The following is a 17,998-nucleotide window of genomic DNA, read 5'->3' on the forward strand; positions in this document are numbered from 1 at the left end:
ACCTCCAGGGCAAGATTTGAGGAAGGGGGTTCTAGTGAGTCTGAAGACCTTATTTAACATGACTCCTGAGACTCTACTCCACAGATTCCGCCCTAAAGCTTTGTGTTCACATCTTTAGATCTAGAATCAGGAGTCTGTTTGTAATGAAATTAAATGTAATATACAAACTCAATATATATATGAAGTGATGTTGGTGATGGGTGTCAGGTAGAGCTGTAGTCAAGTCCAGCTTTGTTGAGTCCAAGACCAGGACAAGTCAAGACCGAGTCAAGAGTCCAAGTCCAAAAGTTTTGTGTCCAAGTCAAGACCGTGTCCAAATGAGAGAAAAAAAGGATCCTCTTCAAGACCACATACTTAACTTCAAACTGGGGTCTCTAAACTAGATCCTGGAGGGCCAATGCCCTGCAGAGTTTAGTTCCAACTGGCCTTAACACACCTATCTGGAAGTTTCTAGTGTGTCTAGAAAGAGCTTGATTGGCCGGTTCAAGTGTGTTTAATCAAATTATTTTTTAATGTACTTTATTTAAATTTCTATTTACTTTATAATGCTGCTGTTTGCTGACATTATGTCTGTGGTCATAAAATTAAAATGACTGATGCCTTGGCGCAGCGCACAAACACGCAAAGCTCGGGATATGACGCAGGTGCACAGTTAAGACTAGAAGGGATACGTTTGGCTCTACTGGGCATGCGCACATAAATACAGCGTAATTTTTGTCATACTGTACAACATTAATAAGTATTTCATTATTGTTAAGGGTAAGTTTAAGGCTGTGGTAGGTGTAGACGTTAATAAAACACAATCAAGTGCAAGTGCACCGCTGGTCATGTGACAAGAATCAACGAATCAGCTTCATCCTTTCCCTAACAAAATTGAAAGCTAAGCCAAGATGGAGAAACAGCTGATCATAGCTGTACAAGGATAGCTATTTTTTAAATTAATTTATTAGCAGAGCCGCTGCAAGGGATTTTTAGTGCTGGAAATCCATTTATTCTTTGCTGAAGCTTCTGCATCTTCATGGAGAGCAGGTCATGGACACCACAGGAGCGCAAGGAGCGCAAGCATAGAGCGCAGGCTACAGAGTGCTTTGGAAAAAAAGACGTTTTCAGATGCGACATGCAAATGTGGTTTTGTTTTGAAGGCGAAAAACAAATTTTTCTGGACTTGGTCAAGACCAACGAGAAGATTTGGCAAGTCCAATGACCAAGTCCGAGACAAGTCTGAGTGCAAGCACCAACGAGTTCGAGACGATAGAAAAATGTCTAGAGTCCAGACTCGAGTACTACGGCCCTAGCGTCAGGTGTTGAAAAGCTTATGAGGTCAGAGTGAGTTTGACCTTTCACTGACTCATCAATTAAATAATAATAATCACACAAACTCAAGCAGCTTCCATCTGAAGTTCCAGTTTATTCATGAAATCAGGATTTCAAAGTACAAATGAAATTATATTTAATAAAATATTAAAAAGGATTGTGAAAGGATATTTAGGCCTCAAATATATATATATGCATTGCGCGCATTAAAGACAAAATTGACATTGTGCTTAAAGACAAAAATCATACAAATTCAGTTCTGTGTGAGATTTTTACATGTAATGCCATTTCATTTGCTTTGTAGCCACACTTTTTTACAAGTTTGCTCTTCATTGCTTTGTGTTTGATTTGTTATCACATATAGGCTACTCACATGAAATGGACAAGAGGTTTGTTTTTATTTAAGAGAGAAAAACAACCTGCCCTCCTTGTGTCAATCACTGTGTCACAGGCTAAACCTACACCACTCTTCAACGATTCTCACTCGTTCTGAATAGTATGTTGTGTGAAATACATTGGTTTGTTTGGGTTGAATTATACGAATAACCTCAGCTTTCGGTTCCAAAATAGAGGGAACTTTCAGGGTATGTTAGTAACCATAGCAACTTGCTCTCTGAAGATAACCTGGTACCCAGGTACTTCGCCTCGAAGAGTGCAAGGTGGCATTTGCGATGGTTGGCGGTGAGTCCAGCCCTCCGGAGCTCCGAGAGCACTCTCCGTAAACCGGTCCAGGTGGTCTTCCCATGCCTCGAAGTGGATTATGGCATCGTCCAGATAGGCTGCGGCGTAGGACTGATGGGGCCGCAACAGGATGTCCATAATCCGCTGGAACGTGGCGGGTGCCCCGTGGAGGCCAAAGGGAAGAGTCCGGTACTGCCAGTGGCCACTAGGGGTAGAAAAAGCAGTCTTAGGTTTAGCATTTACAGAGAGGGGTACCTGCCAGTAGCCTTTGGTGAGGTCCAACGTCGAGATATACCGGGCCCTTCCCAGCCGGTCCAACAGCTCATTCACCCGAGGCATGGGGTATCCATCGAACTCATTGCAGAAACGGAGGGTGCCATCCGGTTTCGGGACCATCACAATTGGGCTGGACCATGGACTACGTGATGGTTCTATCACCCCCAACTTCAGCATTTGCTGTACTTCCTCCTCAATAGCTCCGGATGTCATGCTGCAGGACGCTGGTCTGGAAGAGAGAAGAACACATCAGAGAACTGACCGACCAGGTGCAGCAGCTCCCTCTTCTGGGCAGCCAAGAAGTGGGGGTTGACGTCAACAACCATGGGATCAGAGATGGCAATGGCTGCGAGCTGGTCTCTAGTCCCAACCCACTTCTTCAGAAGGTTGATGTGGTAGAGTTGCTCGGCTCTCCTCCTTCCTGGCTGACACACACGTTAAGTCACCGGCCCAATCTTTTTCAGCACCATATAGAGACCCTGCCAGGTGGCAAGGAACTTGCACGCAGCATTGGGGACTAGGATCATGACTCGGTCTCTAGGCTGGAACTCCCGTGGTTGGGCTGCCTGGTTGTAGTGGCGCTGTTGAGCCTGCTCAAGTGTTCCCGGACTAATGGCATGACCCGGTCGATCCTTTCCTTCATCTGCTTCATGTGCTCGATCACCGAGCGATGGCAAGGTCCTTTCGTGGCCCTCCGACTTCGGCGGCCCCCTCTTGGGCTGGCAGGCTGTGTAGCCATAGCTAGCAGGCGGTCAAACCCGGGCCAGTCTCTCCCGATCAGCACGGGGATGGGAATATCCTTCACCACCCCAACTTCCACAGGCCAGGCACCAGGAGCGGCAGAAATGGTCACTCTGTGAGCTATAACTTGTCGTGTATCTCCGTGGATACAGGTTATGGGGAGGAAGATTTTATACTCCATTCGTGGGGCAGGAATATGAGACTGTACTAGAGTGACTGCACTGCTGGAGTCCAGGATGGCCCGGCACGGTTTTCCATTTACTTTCACGTCCACTTCTGGAGCTCCAACCGGCAGGTCGCGGGGCACAATGCAGCCTGCCAGCCAGGTCCGTGCCTCCACCAAATTTTGTGCTGCCTCTGGTTGTCGACAAAACTCAGGCAGTCACGTGCAAGCATCACTGAATTGCTTCCATTAGAGCTTCTAGTTCATATTTGGAAAAATACTGATATTTTTATACAAGTTTAATTTACTTCTTTACACAGAATTATAATTTCTATTAATTTTCCACTGATTTACGCGATCTGATGAGCATTAACTCATATTAGCTATCCTATCTCTGTATGAAAGAATGATGCACGGTTGCATTTACTACACACACACACACACACACACACACACACACACACTGATGAAGCGTGCAATGCTCCTGTCATCTCATTAAATGAGGACATAAATACACAAACACCATCTCCAGAACTGCTCTGAGAGTCACTTCATGAGTATTTTACCATTTCATTTGAGTAAAACTAGCGTCATATGATTTAGACACAGAAGCTATTCACAGCAACCCGTCAAAATAAAAGTCCGGTTTACCTTGAATACATTGCAGTAGAAATATATTTTGTTCAGCAGAATGTACATACTACTACTACTACTACTACTAAAATTATTAAAACTTTATTTTTAAGGAATGATCACAACATTTCTTCTATGTTTTAATTTTAATTCTAAATACTATATTATGAAAACGTTATAATTTGTTATGAAAACAAATCTAAAGATAAATAAAATTAATGTTTTATGCCTTAATTTGATAACCAGGACACAGGACACAACACAGAATTTCTGAGGAAAAAGACTATAAGGAGTGGATAAAGATTTTCAGTTTCATGAAATGTTTAACAACCTAATGTTATATGTTCACCTATACAAAAAGGGCCCCCTTTAGCTGGTATGTTTCATTTAATTTCATGTTCAGCAGGTTTGTTTTGTAACTTTAGAATTGTCATTTTCTTATTTAATTTATAAGCAATGACATTTTCTTCAAATATGTGACAGTATATTTACCTATATCACTCAATCCATTAAAATTAAAAATGTAAAAAAAAAATCTCATATTATAAATCTCTTTTTCCACCCACCATGTTGCCATGACTTTAGTAAGACATTCAGTTGTCGAAAAATCCTAAAAATTGTATCCTATAAACACGTTTTCTATACTATCACACATATGTTCTTATACAGTAGTGGACAAAAGTGCTGTTTAGCCTAAGAAAATTTATATTTTTACCTTCTATTCAAATATATTGATACTATGTTAATGCAGATTTTTTTTTTAAGCATATTGTTTATTTGTGTGTAGAACTTTTGCATCTGCCCCATGTTTCAATTATTTAATTTGTGAAAGCTTATTGGGGGCAGCTGTGGGGGCAGCTGTGGCCTAATGGTTAGAGAGTTGGACTTGTAACCCGAAGGTCGCAGGTTCGAGTCTCTGTGCTGGCAGGAGATGTAGGTGGGAGGGAGTGAATGAACAGCGCTCTCTTCCACCCTCAATACCCATGGCTGAAGTGCCCTTGAGCAAGGCACTGAAGCCCGAGTTGCTCCCCGGGTGCTGGATATATAGCTGCCCACTGCTCCGGGTGTGTGTTCACGGCGTGTTCACTTCTCACTGCTGTGTGTGTGCACTTGGATGGGTTAAATGCAGAGCACCAATTCCGAGTATGGGTTACCATACTTGGCAAATGTCATGACTTTCACTTTCACTTATTGAAGAATGCACAGGATAATGACTGCTATGAAATACAATGGAGAACCAATAAAAGATTAATAACTGATTATACTGTAAACAATAAGGGAAAAACAAAGACAAATACAACATCAGGGCAGAGAAGTGTTTCATTTGCAATTTATAACAAATACCTGATCATCATGATGCCCTAATATTATTCATATATAGTGTATACAAATAACACATCAATATTTCAGGAATTAGGGTGAAATACTACTTTTGCAAACAATACAAACAGAAATGTCAAGAATGCTGACACACAACAGAGAGACAAACACATTATACAAACATTCAAACAATTCACTGTTTTATGTCTGAATATTGAGTAACACAGTTATTTTCTAGTTTTGAGCATACAGTACAGTAGTGGCCAAAAGTGATGATCAACCTAGGAATATATTCTAGGTCTTTGCACTAGTTTATGATACACATTTTGTAAGTAATATGAATACATGCAGAATACTTTCCAGGAAATTATGAAAAGCATCATCAGAATAGTCCATCTGCCATCAGTGATTCAACCGTAACGTTATGAAGTGACGAGAATACTTCTGTACACGAAGAAAACAAAAATAATGACTTTATTCAACAATTCCTCTCCTCTGTGTCTCTCCAAATCAGCCTAGCTCCATTTTGACAAATCTGAGCAGTACACAGACTTCTGTATCAGCCGCACTGCGCTGATGCGCTGTTTGCTTTCAAACCAAAGCGTAAATACACGTAAAAAACATATCCTTGTGACACGGCTGGTACAGAAAGTATTCTTGTCGCTTCATAACGTTACGGTTGAATCACTGATGGCAGATGGAGTATTCTGACGATGCTTTTCATACTTTCATACCTTGACACTGTTATTTATTTGGCAGTCTATGGGACAGTCTCAAGCCTCCCTGTTTTCATCCAAAATATCTTAAATTGTGTTCCGAGGACTAACAAAGCTTTTACGGGTTTGGAACGACATGGGGGTAAGTGAATAATGACAAACTTTTCATCTTGCGGTGGAGTAACCCTTTAATATCTTAAATAATTTTGCTTCTCACTTGAACATATTGTTTTAGGGATGTTTAGACACTTTTACTGAAAAACATGGCAAAACATATACTGTATGTTTGACATGTAAGACCCATATTTGAGTTTTTCCAAGCCCTGCATTTAGTTTACAGTAAGTGTATACTTCAAGATCGTAAGAATGTAAGTTATTTTTTATTTTATTTATTTATTGCGGTATCCTGCTTTTAAAAAAATGAGGGCAAAGTTTAGTCACTTTTTAGTCAATTTTGCTTATTTTTCTAAATAAATCATTACTATAAAAAGAGAAATAATACAACCTAATAATTAGAATATATTTATAGAATGAACAGACATAGTATCTGAATATTATCTCAAAATTAACTTACATGTGAGATGAATGATTATTTATGTATTTTCATATATGACCTGTTTTAGGTGATAAATGCATAATCTGGAAATTCTGCTGGGTTTCTTGATGCCATGTAGGCTGATCATAAGCAGTTACGTGTGTATCTTGCACAATATATTATAGTATAAATGTGTCTGTCTGCATGAATATATAGATACCTTAAAATGGCATAATCATATCTTGATTGTGACTTTCTTGCACAGATTGCTGGGACTTTCCACATGAGTGCAGTTCTGACTTTCCACATGAATCAGAAGAATCAGGATCAAGAAAAGAAGAGGTCGGCCTTCTAAGAGACAGAGTCTGCTTTTCCTCCACCGTTAATGTAAGTTTGAACATTAGAGAAATAGGAAGGGGCCACAGTCTTATCTGGCTTGTTTTTTGGGTCTTGGCATTTTTCTTCATACATTTTATATAGGTTAGACTGAATGATACTGTTACTGTGAAAGTGAATCTACAGTATCACTTACATTGTGCTCTTTCTCTCTTTAATATAAATACCATTTGGTTATTTATTTATTTTTTTAAGTTTAACCACACAACAGAGAGACAAAGTCCTATTCAGACAACTTGGAAAGAGACTTTCTATATTAGAGCATTTATTACAATAATTAACTATTTTCCGTTTTCAGTAAAACATATATTTTGTTTTAAATGCTTAAGAACAATTTGATTTGCTATTGACTTAATTCAAGCAGATTATTCTCTGCAAACAAGGCTTAATATCTTAAATAATTTTGCTTCTCAGTTGAACTTATATTGTTTTAGGGATGTTTAGACACTTTTACTGAAAAACATGGCAAAACATATACTGTATGTTTGACATAGAAGGGCAAAGAGCACATTTGGGACTTACCCTGAAGAACATTTACTTAGAAGTGAATGTGATTTTGCCAATTAGGACATGTTTCCTGGACAAACATCCTTGTTGGTCCCGGATCAGAATCCCTATCAGCCAGTCAGATTTCAAGTTTGGGTTTCAGGCTAATGTTAGGGTATAAGACTACATGAATCATGTTGTTTTCTTGTTTTAGCAGCGCTCATACTACACCACAAGGTGCACAAACTACAAGATCTTTGGCCAAGAGACAACTCCAACCAACAACAAAAAATGTGTATGTATTTATATCACACTGTTAAGTATAGTGCAAAGACCACTTATTTAGATTTTAAAAACATTTTTCTTGTTAGTTTATTAGTGTAAATTAATTATGATCAAATGTTGATCACCTTGCATTCATTTACATGATATCATTAGAGCAGCTGTTGTTGTAGCATCGCTCACACTACAAGATTATGTGGTGATAATATCAAACAGGTGTAAAAACATCACAGCATCTCTGACTGCTCAGATCATGTTGCTGAACTGCTCATACTTAAGAAACATAGCAGACCATAAGAGCACCGATCTGGTCAGTCATGCCATTTGGTTTTGTTTACTGTCAATGTAAGCACATGACAAGAATGCAGAAATTCCACTTACATCATCATTCATACACAGAAACCTAGGAGAGCAATCTTTTTAAAAAGATTCAAAAACACAAGCCCCTAACATACAGCCAATAGCATACAATTAAATTGTTTAGCACGCTTTTTTTAACCCCATTGTGTAGTTAATGGGATGCATTTGACAAAGTTTTCCAGTAGAGGGCGGCATGGGTTTACTTATGTTACCTTTTCTCTTGATGAGTGTTGTTCCGGGGTCAGTAGGTCATCTGCTGTGACGATGTCGAGATGCGTTGTCCGCTCTGCATCTGTTAATAAAGATTAAGTAAATTATCTCCATGTCTCCACATTTGTGATGCATCAAAGGATATTACACACTGATATTGGATAAATATTTGTTTCAGTTTGACATTGCATTCATCCAATAAATATCTTGAATGCAAGCAGATCTTTTTGTACTGTATGTATTATATAGCATGTGGTTTTGTATTATATGGACTGATGTCAATTAAATGCTTTTGATGTCTATTCTCATCACACTGGTTCTTAAATACAAAGATCCTGTTTGCTTTTTCATTTGACAGAAGTATGAACTGACGTCTTTACCTGATGTTTTTCATTTACTATTAAGGAGTGGCGCTTGATGTGGCAACACTCAGCACCAGGACGTTTCTCAGATAGATAGATAGATAGATATTACCTTAGATCAATTCTGATTTTCAAAAGCATGATTTTTTTTTTTTTCTTATGACCCTGTGGCTGCTTGAGCATGTTTTTCTCAAGAAAACTACAGTGGAAATTATAACAACTATAAATAACACATCATGTTGTTGACAAGAATACATCGGTTTACTGTATGTACAAACCACAAAGAGACAAAATCCTTTATGGACTGTTTCTAGGGTGACCTAAAGTAGGTTGTATAAAATCAATATCACATCTGTGATCATGCTGATTTTTAGAAAAACAACACTATTGCTTGTGTGATATTTACTATATCATCTTAGAAATACATAAAAAAAAATAATAATAATAATCTGATAACGGAGACCCTTTTACCCCATTTCTTGTGCACTTGGGTCATTTTTAGTGATTCTGGTGTAGTTTCTGGCCCAAGCCCCCATTCATTTGTGACTGACAAACAACGAAAGTTAAACAAACCGGTAAAGCTGGACTCATGGACAGGACCTCAGTCTTTTACACAAGCATTCTTGATGAAAATGGACAGCATCCATATTGTGTTCTTTAATCACAAAACTCCTTGAAATCACAACATTGTCTGTTAGCTCATAACTCACAAGGCTTTACAGTATGTGTTAGACCTAAATGTATTAAATTTAATAATAATTGTGAAACCCTAACTACTCAGGTGTTACCTCATCTACTGGATTCACATAAGATTAGAAATATCCAAACAACTTTGACAGATTCGATTTTATTTACATGATTTATTGGGTCTTGAACAGAAAGAGCTTGTCTACATACTGTAAGACGCAATGGTCCTCATTTTCAATGTATATACCTGAGAACATTGTAGTACATTTAAAATATAGTTAACAGCTCTTACAAATAAAACATGTTCAATATAAATCGATTGTCTTATCAGTGTGAAAGTTGCTAACAACATCAAAACATCTAACACTCCTAAAACTAAAATAAATATTGAAATAAAGATGAATATTCACAAAAATTTTATATGACCAGGTAAGTAGTTTATATGGTGCTGTTGTTATAACGATATTTAGGCAATGTTACAAACATAAACATTGTTTTAAGAATCTAAATGCACTGCAAATGTGATGTTATGCAAACTAAACATTTCTGAAAAGCCAAGCCAATGATTAATGCTTCACTATAGTTGCTTTCCCTTTGTGCTTGAAAATTCATATCAGTTTAAGGTCATTTTTTAAGCCTTCAAGCAACTTATGAGACCTTCTCTCCTTTACAGATATGACATGTGTTGAAGAATGACGTTTCCTGCAAAAACAGCTGTAGACTAATTACAATATTGATTTATGAATAAGTAGAGCACCTTGCGAGCTCCTGATAATTTTTTGGGAATTGACTTGAATTCCAAAACCATGAAAGGCCACATCACTAGAGATTGCTAGGTAGCCTTATAGAGTGAACATAAGGAAGATACAGAAACACACTCATTCTAGCTGTTTTCTGTTCTTCAAACAAATCCTTTACTTACTAGACTTTATTTTTATTTTTCTACCCGAAGCTGCGGCAACAACAATGAAAGCACCAACCTCCTTTGACTCAATTTTTAATGCAAAAGCTCATGCAGTTGCTGCATAAAAGTGCAGTTTTTCATTTACCGACTGCTGGTTTAAATTGTGCACAAGGGCTCACAACCTCAGGAGTGGCTGAACTCACACTGTTTCCAGCTGCCCGGCTGATTGAGTGCTTTTTTCTCCAGAAAACTGCAATTAAAAGAACAACCACTACAAATACAATAACAGGTAATATAATGCAAACCAAGAGCAAAGGCAGTGATGGCACCATTTCCTCCTGTTCTGTTCCTCGTTCAGTGGATATTGATCCTGAAAATGAAAAAAATAATAATAACCATTACCTCATCGTGATAAAGGATCCATCTATAATTTATATACATCAGCATTGAGACTGGAGCGTCACTGGTGAACTTCAGATATTGGATCAAACACTTGCAGTATTTAGAATTTGAAGCAAACAAATTTAAATTAAAACATTCATGCACTAATCAACTAGTTTCACATACCATTGATGATCAGCTTTACAGTCTGATATTCAGATGAGTGTGAGATGTAACAGATGTATTGTCCTGCATCAGTGTGTTGAAGATTGTTCAGTTTGATGTTGAAGTTTCCTCTCATATACTCCTGAGGGAAAGATTCAACTCTGTTCTTGTACTCTGGATCCTGTGTCACTGGTCCATTACTGTGTGGAATTATATCAAATACAATTTTGCTGCCATTGTGTCTCCAAAACACTTCAATATCTTGAAGTTTAAGATCATGTTGAGCTGAAGAACACGGCAGAACGACAGAACCACCAATAAAACCCTCTACTGTGACCTGCAGACACACTGAAATCACACAAACTGTAAACACACAGTTTACACATGAAGCATTAATTAATCTTTCAAATGTAGTTTGCTTCTTGCTCACCTTTATTTACCAGCACTGCAAACACACAGATGAAACAGCAACTGCAGAAACAGAAAACATTGGTTAATAGTGGTGTAACGATTCACTCGTTTTATTGATGCATCGATTACAAACCGTGATGCATATGCATCGATCTTGAAACATGATTTTTGAATTGTGAATCGCTGATTTCAGACACTAATCAATTTAAAATGCTAAAAATCAAATGAATCGTGATTTCTATAGCGATTCAATGCTTTCAAAATTTATACACATTAAATGACTACAAGCACGAATTAATGGAGACCCTGAACAGTGTTCGTGCCTCTCATCTCTCCTTCATCCGCTCCACTCTTTACCGCCTGTGACTGTCACAGGATTACACTGAGCAGCTGATGTGTGATCTCTCCTAAGGACTCGTGGCCAGTAATGCTAAAGTGAAGAAGTTTTACTTTTCTGTAGTTTTTCAATGGCTCTCTGCATCTTACCGACGATGTTACCTGAGCAGTCGAAAGCTGCGTATAATATTTATTTATAGAGCACTTTACAACTGCACCTGAAGACCAAAGTGCTGTACAATAAAAAAAAAAACACTTTATTAAAACAAGATACATCCTATTAAACAACAAAAACTAGCCCACCCTCTCAAAGACTAAAGACAAGAAGTAGTTTTTGACTTCAACTTTAAAGGATTTAAAGATGAGACCTCTCTAATTTCCTGAGGTAGACTATTCCAGAGCCTCGGCCCCACAACAGCAAAGGCCTGATCCCCTTATAACTTTAAATGTGTACGTGGGACAGTAAGCAATAACTTATTATTGGATCTTAGAGACCTAGGTGCTTGACGAACAGCAATGAGCTCAGACACATAAGCAGGGGCCAACACATGCACTGCTTTAAAAACATACACATATTGCATGGACGGAGCAGAAATGTAAGTGTCTAAAGCATACGCACAGTTCCATTGAATGATAAATATGTTTTAACAATGTTAACCGAATGTGTGAAGGAAACTGTTAAAATAACCACAGCATTAACAACAACCTTGAAATAAGAGCGCAAGGTTTATCTGATAATCAGATGCATGAAAGTAGCGTTTGTTGCTTTAGCAAACAGACATCGGGCGCGTTTCCTTTCAGGATCATAATTCGCCAATGAAGAGGAAAAGTTAAATACTATAGCATTTTATTTTATAAAAATGAGATAAAGCAGTTTTCGCACAGAAAGAGAAGTGATCTCGAGCACATAGATGTGCCAGGCTATATCTGCAGCTAAACTGCATAAAAAGCAGAATGAACTGATGAAACTTTTAGAAAAAAACACAATAAATAAAATTTATGAACGATGCAGGGCTAATTGACATATGACATATGCTTGTTTAATAAAGCAGTTGAGGATCAAAACAAACCAGGCCAAACACGGATACATCAGGCCTTCAGTACAGAGAAACTACGACTCGTCTGTCAAAACAGCGTTTCATTCTGAATTCATCAAACATACCTGAAGATCATGATGCCCAAATATTATTCATATATAATACATTCAAATATATAGCATATAAATATGTCTGATATGGAGGTGAAATAATACTTTTTCACACAACAGGAAGTATCGTAACACTTCCGTATCAATATGCCATGCGCACCTCAGCAACCAGCAATCATGTGAAATATTCGGAAATGATCGTCTCACTGTTATAGTTCGTCTTCCTAAGTTTACGTATATTTAAGACTTCTCAGAGAGAATTTGACTTTTACATGTTTTACAACTTTTGAGTCATATCATTCAGAAAAATAACAGTGTTTTAGATTTAAAATTAAAAGAAAGCTTTTTTTCACACACAAAATATTCACAATAATAATGAATAAAACAACAACAATAACTATTATTATCAAAACACACTCACAGTGTTTCATCATCTATGTATTGAACACTAAGTATATAATAAATGTCAACCTTAAAATGTGGCTGAAATAACATGAGGCTCGACCAGATGTATCATCAAAAAAAAAAATAAATAAATAAATAAAAGACTAACATCAGACCACCATGAACAAACAATAAATCAATCAATAAATAAATAAACAAACACACACAAAACACAACTTACATGAATGCTGGAGTGAAGCTTCCTTTCGTCGACTCTTCTGGGAAACGCTGTATTCTGGATCCTGATCCTCAAGTGAATCATTTCTCTGAATGATGTTTAATATATTCCTGCTTTAACTGGGTCTCAAAACAGTCATGCTTGAATTCAGTTTATGGTCACTGTAAGAGCAGGACAAGAACACAGAGCTTCCAGTAACATCCTCATTCAAGACCTGCAGAGACATTAAAGAGAGAGAATTGAAAACAAGCCATACAATCATGAATTAGCCTTTCAGATTGTGTTTATTAATGACACCAAAAGATGCAGCTGAGAGAACAGAAAACACATTAGATACTCTTTTCTGAAGAGAGTCAATCAATCAATCAATCAATATAGAAAATATATCAATGGTTGAGATGTAATTACCTGTGTGGAGATTTATTTGTCTTCATATCTGGGATCCAGAAATCCAGAAAGATCTGCCTCATAGTTCCTCTCTCTCTCTCTCTCTCTCTCTCTTGTATTTATCCTCACAGACTGAAGTGCTTGTAGACACAGTGCTATACTGGATTGGATTGATGGAAGCAGAGACTTTAACTTTCCAAATAGTTGTCAGACCAGATGAGCTGCTGAGTGACCAGATGACAGTGCGTTTAGCGAGAAACAAATGACAGCAACTCCCTTTGTATTTTTATCTTTGTCTTTTTCGGTCACTGTGAGAGAATGACATCAATGAGATCTTCCAGTTATACCCTCACCCTGAAGAGAAACTGTAAGAGAGAGAAACAAAATGGTCAAACATACAGACATTTAAATTTCATTAATGTGTGTTTATGTACATATCAGCAGATATCAGCAACATCAGTCAGGTTCTTAAATAAATACTTTTACTTTTGACTCATTTAGTTTGTGTCTCACATGATGACATCATTCAGTATTTTTGCATTACTGTAAATTTTTGGTAAAGATCACTGAATCATTGAAGAGAAAGTCACAAATGGCCATGCTGTTGTGGAGCACTTGAAACACAGCTCGACAAAAGAGCAAAGAGTGTGTAAAAACAAGGTAAAATGGTATGGCTGCTTCAGTGAATGTGTTTGTAAATGCACATTTGCTTTTGTTAACACTGTCAGGTAGGGTTTAGTGTAGGTACGTTATTTACTAAAGTGATGAAGCATAAACCTTTTAGCGCCACTCAGTGGACATCTGTGCATGATCCAGTGTAATAAAACATTTTGTTTATCTGCTTCTGAGAAAATGTATCACGCTTTTTAGCTCCACTCATTGGACATTTCACTTTGAATCTAGAAAACGTGCAAGAAGCAGTGTAATATCATTTTTGCAAAAAAAAAAAAAAAAAAAAAAAAAAATAATAATAAATAAACATAAAAAGTCCAGCTCTAAATGCTTCTTAGTCAAGGAAGGGTGGAGCTTTGAGGGCACAGTGTCATCTTGTGGTGTGATCGAAATAAATGCAAGAAGTGAATGACGTGTTTTATCAAGTCAAACAGAGAATTAGTGACTTTGAGAGAACTCTGTAACTGTGAGTTTGTTCAACAGTCCTCCTGAGACTCCACAGAATCAGTCCTGAAGTTCTGTGTGACAGTAACAGCTCCAGAATCAGGAGAATCAGTGGATGTTTCTCTGCAGTCAGTTTTAAGAAACACACATCACATTCATATGGTTAACAAGATCAAAGGTTTTATAGCAAAGAAAGGGCTAACTATAAACAACAATGCACATAATAATTTCCTGATGAAGTGAAGATGGTGGGCATTAAGTGTTGAGGTGTGTACAGTGTGGTCAGAGTAAACTTGACTTTACTTGGTTTTTTTTTTCGTCTTCCTGTCTTTGCTTCAGAGCTGCAGTAGATTCATCTTAACTGTTGTGGAGAGAGAAAGAGATTTCATTCTGAAGTGTTTTAATCACGACAACATGAAGATCATTCAGCTTCAACTCTGTGAGTTTATTACATGATATTAATATATTTACATGCTGGTTATAAACTTCAAATGGTCATGAATTGTTTTAAGTTTTATTGTGGTTGTGAGTAGGTAATCTTAATTATGATGCATGTTTATTTATTTATTTATTTATTATAGATGTATTTATCTGTTGTCAAGTTGCAGTTTCAGATCTACTGACTGATCTGGGATCAAATGTGATCATAAACTGTGATCTTGATGAAAATGAGGTTTATTGGATTTTACTGAAAACAGCAGATCCTCCGACAGTGATTCTACTATCATTCCCAACCCCCAAACCACCTTTTTACCCTAATAAAACATTCAGAAACAAATATTCAGTGCAGTTTAAACATCGTCTGGTTATTGATTATGTGACTGCTGATGAATTAGGAGTTTATTACTGTATGAGCACAGAAACACCTCCAAAACTCAGCAACAGCACCAGAATATACTTCAATGGTGAGTTTTTTTTTTTTTTTTTTGCTCTGTGATCATTTTCATTTGTTATCAACTACTTAGTGTGTGTGTGTTTGTTTGTTTGTTTGTTTCAGTAAAAACATAACTAGGCATCTCATTTGTTTGCTCTGAGATAATAATCTGATCGATATTGCAGTCATTGTGTGATATAGTAAGACTGTGGACATTTTCATTACAGAATCAGCTCAACTGACTGAGCGTCACAGTCATACAGTGCTGGAGTTTACTGATCAGGATCAAACACAATGGCAGATTATTATCATCATCATATCTGGCCTGATGAATGGACTTCTGTTCATTGCACTGATCGGTGAGTTATTCTTCTTTAAGAAAAATAAAATTAAAATAGTTTCAAACATCGATGCTCTTCTCGATAGACAAGTGTAATTGTTGTCATTTTGTAGTTTCCATTATTTAGTCATTTAAGTGTCATTTATGTTAATTTGAGAATGGATCATATAACGTTTTGTAACTGTCTCATTCTTAGTTTTTGCCACTGGAAAAACACAACGGCTGGAAAAACACTTTTATAATGCTGATGTACAGTGGACACAAGTTGTATATAAATTATAAGACCCTAACCGATTAGTATCACAATAAGGTAAATGTATGTGAAATCACCAAAACCCATGAGTTTTGTGATTATATAACATGCTCTTAAATATCATGTGGTTTATTGTGTGCTTAATGTAACTTAAGTCAAGAAATGTATTGCAGGAGTATAATAGACTGAAGCTGTGTGTTACTCTTTAAGTAAAAAGCTTTCTTTTAAACTAATTTAGAAAGTTGATTTGTATAGACCAGGAAAAAGATACAGTTTAGCTGCTCTTATGATGATTGTATGAACAGACATGTATTAAACATCATCATCACATTCATTGGTAAATGGTCCTTCTGTTTTCAAGTCTGCTGTGAAGACCTGCTTCATTTAAAATGTGTTTCTATCTAACAATAAACTGACTTTCTGTCTTAAGTCTGCTGTTCTATGGTGAATGTTCATTATAAATTATTATTGATTTTTATATATATTCCAAATAAAATATGTAGATGTATTTAGTAATTATTATTAGTATTATTATGAATCATGCTACATATATGTACTGTATGTGACAATTGACAAATTGTTTTGTACATACTTTTTAATTTGAAAAAAAAATGTACAAGCTGCACAGTGTGGTTAAACAACTCAAACATCTGAATGGTAGTATATCATGGTTTCTGCAGAAATATTAAGCAACAATAAGGAATGTTTCTTAAGCAGCAAATCAGCATTTCAGAATGATCTCTGAAGGATCATGTGACACTGAAGACTGGAGTAATGATAATGAAAATTCAGTTCCTCTTCAGGAACTCGAGCTGCGTCGAACGCTTTGGGGAACGCGTCTAGCGTGAGCGACTCTGAATATCGTGTGAAATCAGTCCAATGAAAGAGCGTGACGTCACGGGCGGGGTGACGTAAGCGACCAGGAAGCTATAAAAGCACATGCCGCGCAGCTGGCATCAGCTTCGCGTCTTCAGCAAGCGCTCTGTGTGTGCATGTCATTCTGTCTTGTCAGTCTTATTTATTGTTGTTTGTCACTATTAGCTCCTCAAAGAGTAAGCAATAGTCAAAGAGCAAAGCTAAGATGAGACATCTGAAAGGCGAATCCAGATCAGCGTTTCAGATTGTGTGTTCCTCCCTGACCTCGCTACATCACGAGTGGGGATACACACAGTCTGTGCGCGATCTGCCTGGGATCGAAGCACGCTGATTCGGCTCTTGAGGGAGCCGTCTGCCTGCACTGTGTACGGCCAGTGCGGACGCTTCGATCCCCGGAGGGCTTTCCTCGAGAGGGGGTCTTCGCCAGCGTTCCTCGCGGTGTTGGTCCCGCTTTTCGCCGAGGCGGAGCGGCGCCTGCATTCGCTGGGTTCGCAGATAGATCTGCTGGAGGGAATGGAGACGGGCGCTGCCCTATCTCCTACCTCACCAGCCAGATCTGCCTGATCTCTGGGTTCGTAATCCCGCGCTGCGTTCCTTCCACCCGAGTAACGGCCGCGACGCACCGCCTTTCTTTCTCCGAGGAGATTGACACGGAGGGCGTCGATGAGTTCGCAGTTACACAAACATCAGCTGCATAAACCTCAGTTGCACAGACATCAGTTTCACAAGCATATTATGCCTAAACATTATAACGAGCAGCATTAATGAGGAGCGCAGCTCGCGCAGTCAGCTCGCTCGCGGGAAAAATAAGGGGGCTGACTGTGCTTCTGACATATCTGGGGACGGGCTGGAGATGGCTTTTCCTATCTCACCCGTGTTCCCTAGATTTAGAGTTCGTTCTCGAGGCTCGGAAGCCCGCGCTGCGGTTCCTTCCCCCTCTGACCGTGAACTCGCAGCTGCAGCTATTTATCTCCGAGGAGATTAATACTGTTTGTGTGACTAAGCGGCTCGCGCGCTGCCGAGG

The 17,998-nt window shown here is 38.0% G+C and overlaps 1 protein-coding gene and 1 long non-coding RNA gene across 2 annotated transcripts; one reads left to right on the forward strand and one right to left on the reverse strand.

Annotated features, from left to right (window-relative positions):
• Positions 1-9,315: 9,315 nt before the first annotated feature.
• LOC109096454 lies at positions 9,316-13,791 on the reverse strand. The gene is made up of 5 exons (XR_006153202.1): positions 13,537-13,791; positions 13,132-13,342; positions 11,043-11,083; positions 10,634-10,960; positions 9,316-10,436 (listed from the first exon to the last, which is right to left on the reverse strand). It is a non-coding gene; the product is annotated as an uncharacterized LOC109096454 (long non-coding RNA).
• A 1,184-nt stretch (positions 13,792-14,975) lies between these two features.
• Positions 14,976-16,616, forward strand: si:dkey-103k4.2. Its single transcript, XM_042712000.1, has 4 exons — positions 14,976-15,070; positions 15,213-15,536; positions 15,733-15,864; positions 16,042-16,616. The coding sequence occupies exons 1-4, from the start codon at positions 15,046-15,048 to the stop codon at positions 16,125-16,127; spliced, it is 567 nt and encodes a 188-aa protein (XP_042567934.1). The 5' UTR covers positions 14,976-15,045; the 3' UTR covers positions 16,128-16,616.
• The last annotated feature ends 1,382 nt before the right edge of the window (positions 16,617-17,998 follow it).

The sequence above is a fragment of the Cyprinus carpio genome, chromosome A22, assembly GCF_018340385.1.
Source record: "Cyprinus carpio isolate SPL01 chromosome A22, ASM1834038v1, whole genome shotgun sequence".
Lineage (NCBI taxonomy): Eukaryota > Metazoa > Chordata > Actinopteri > Cypriniformes > Cyprinidae > Cyprinus > Cyprinus carpio.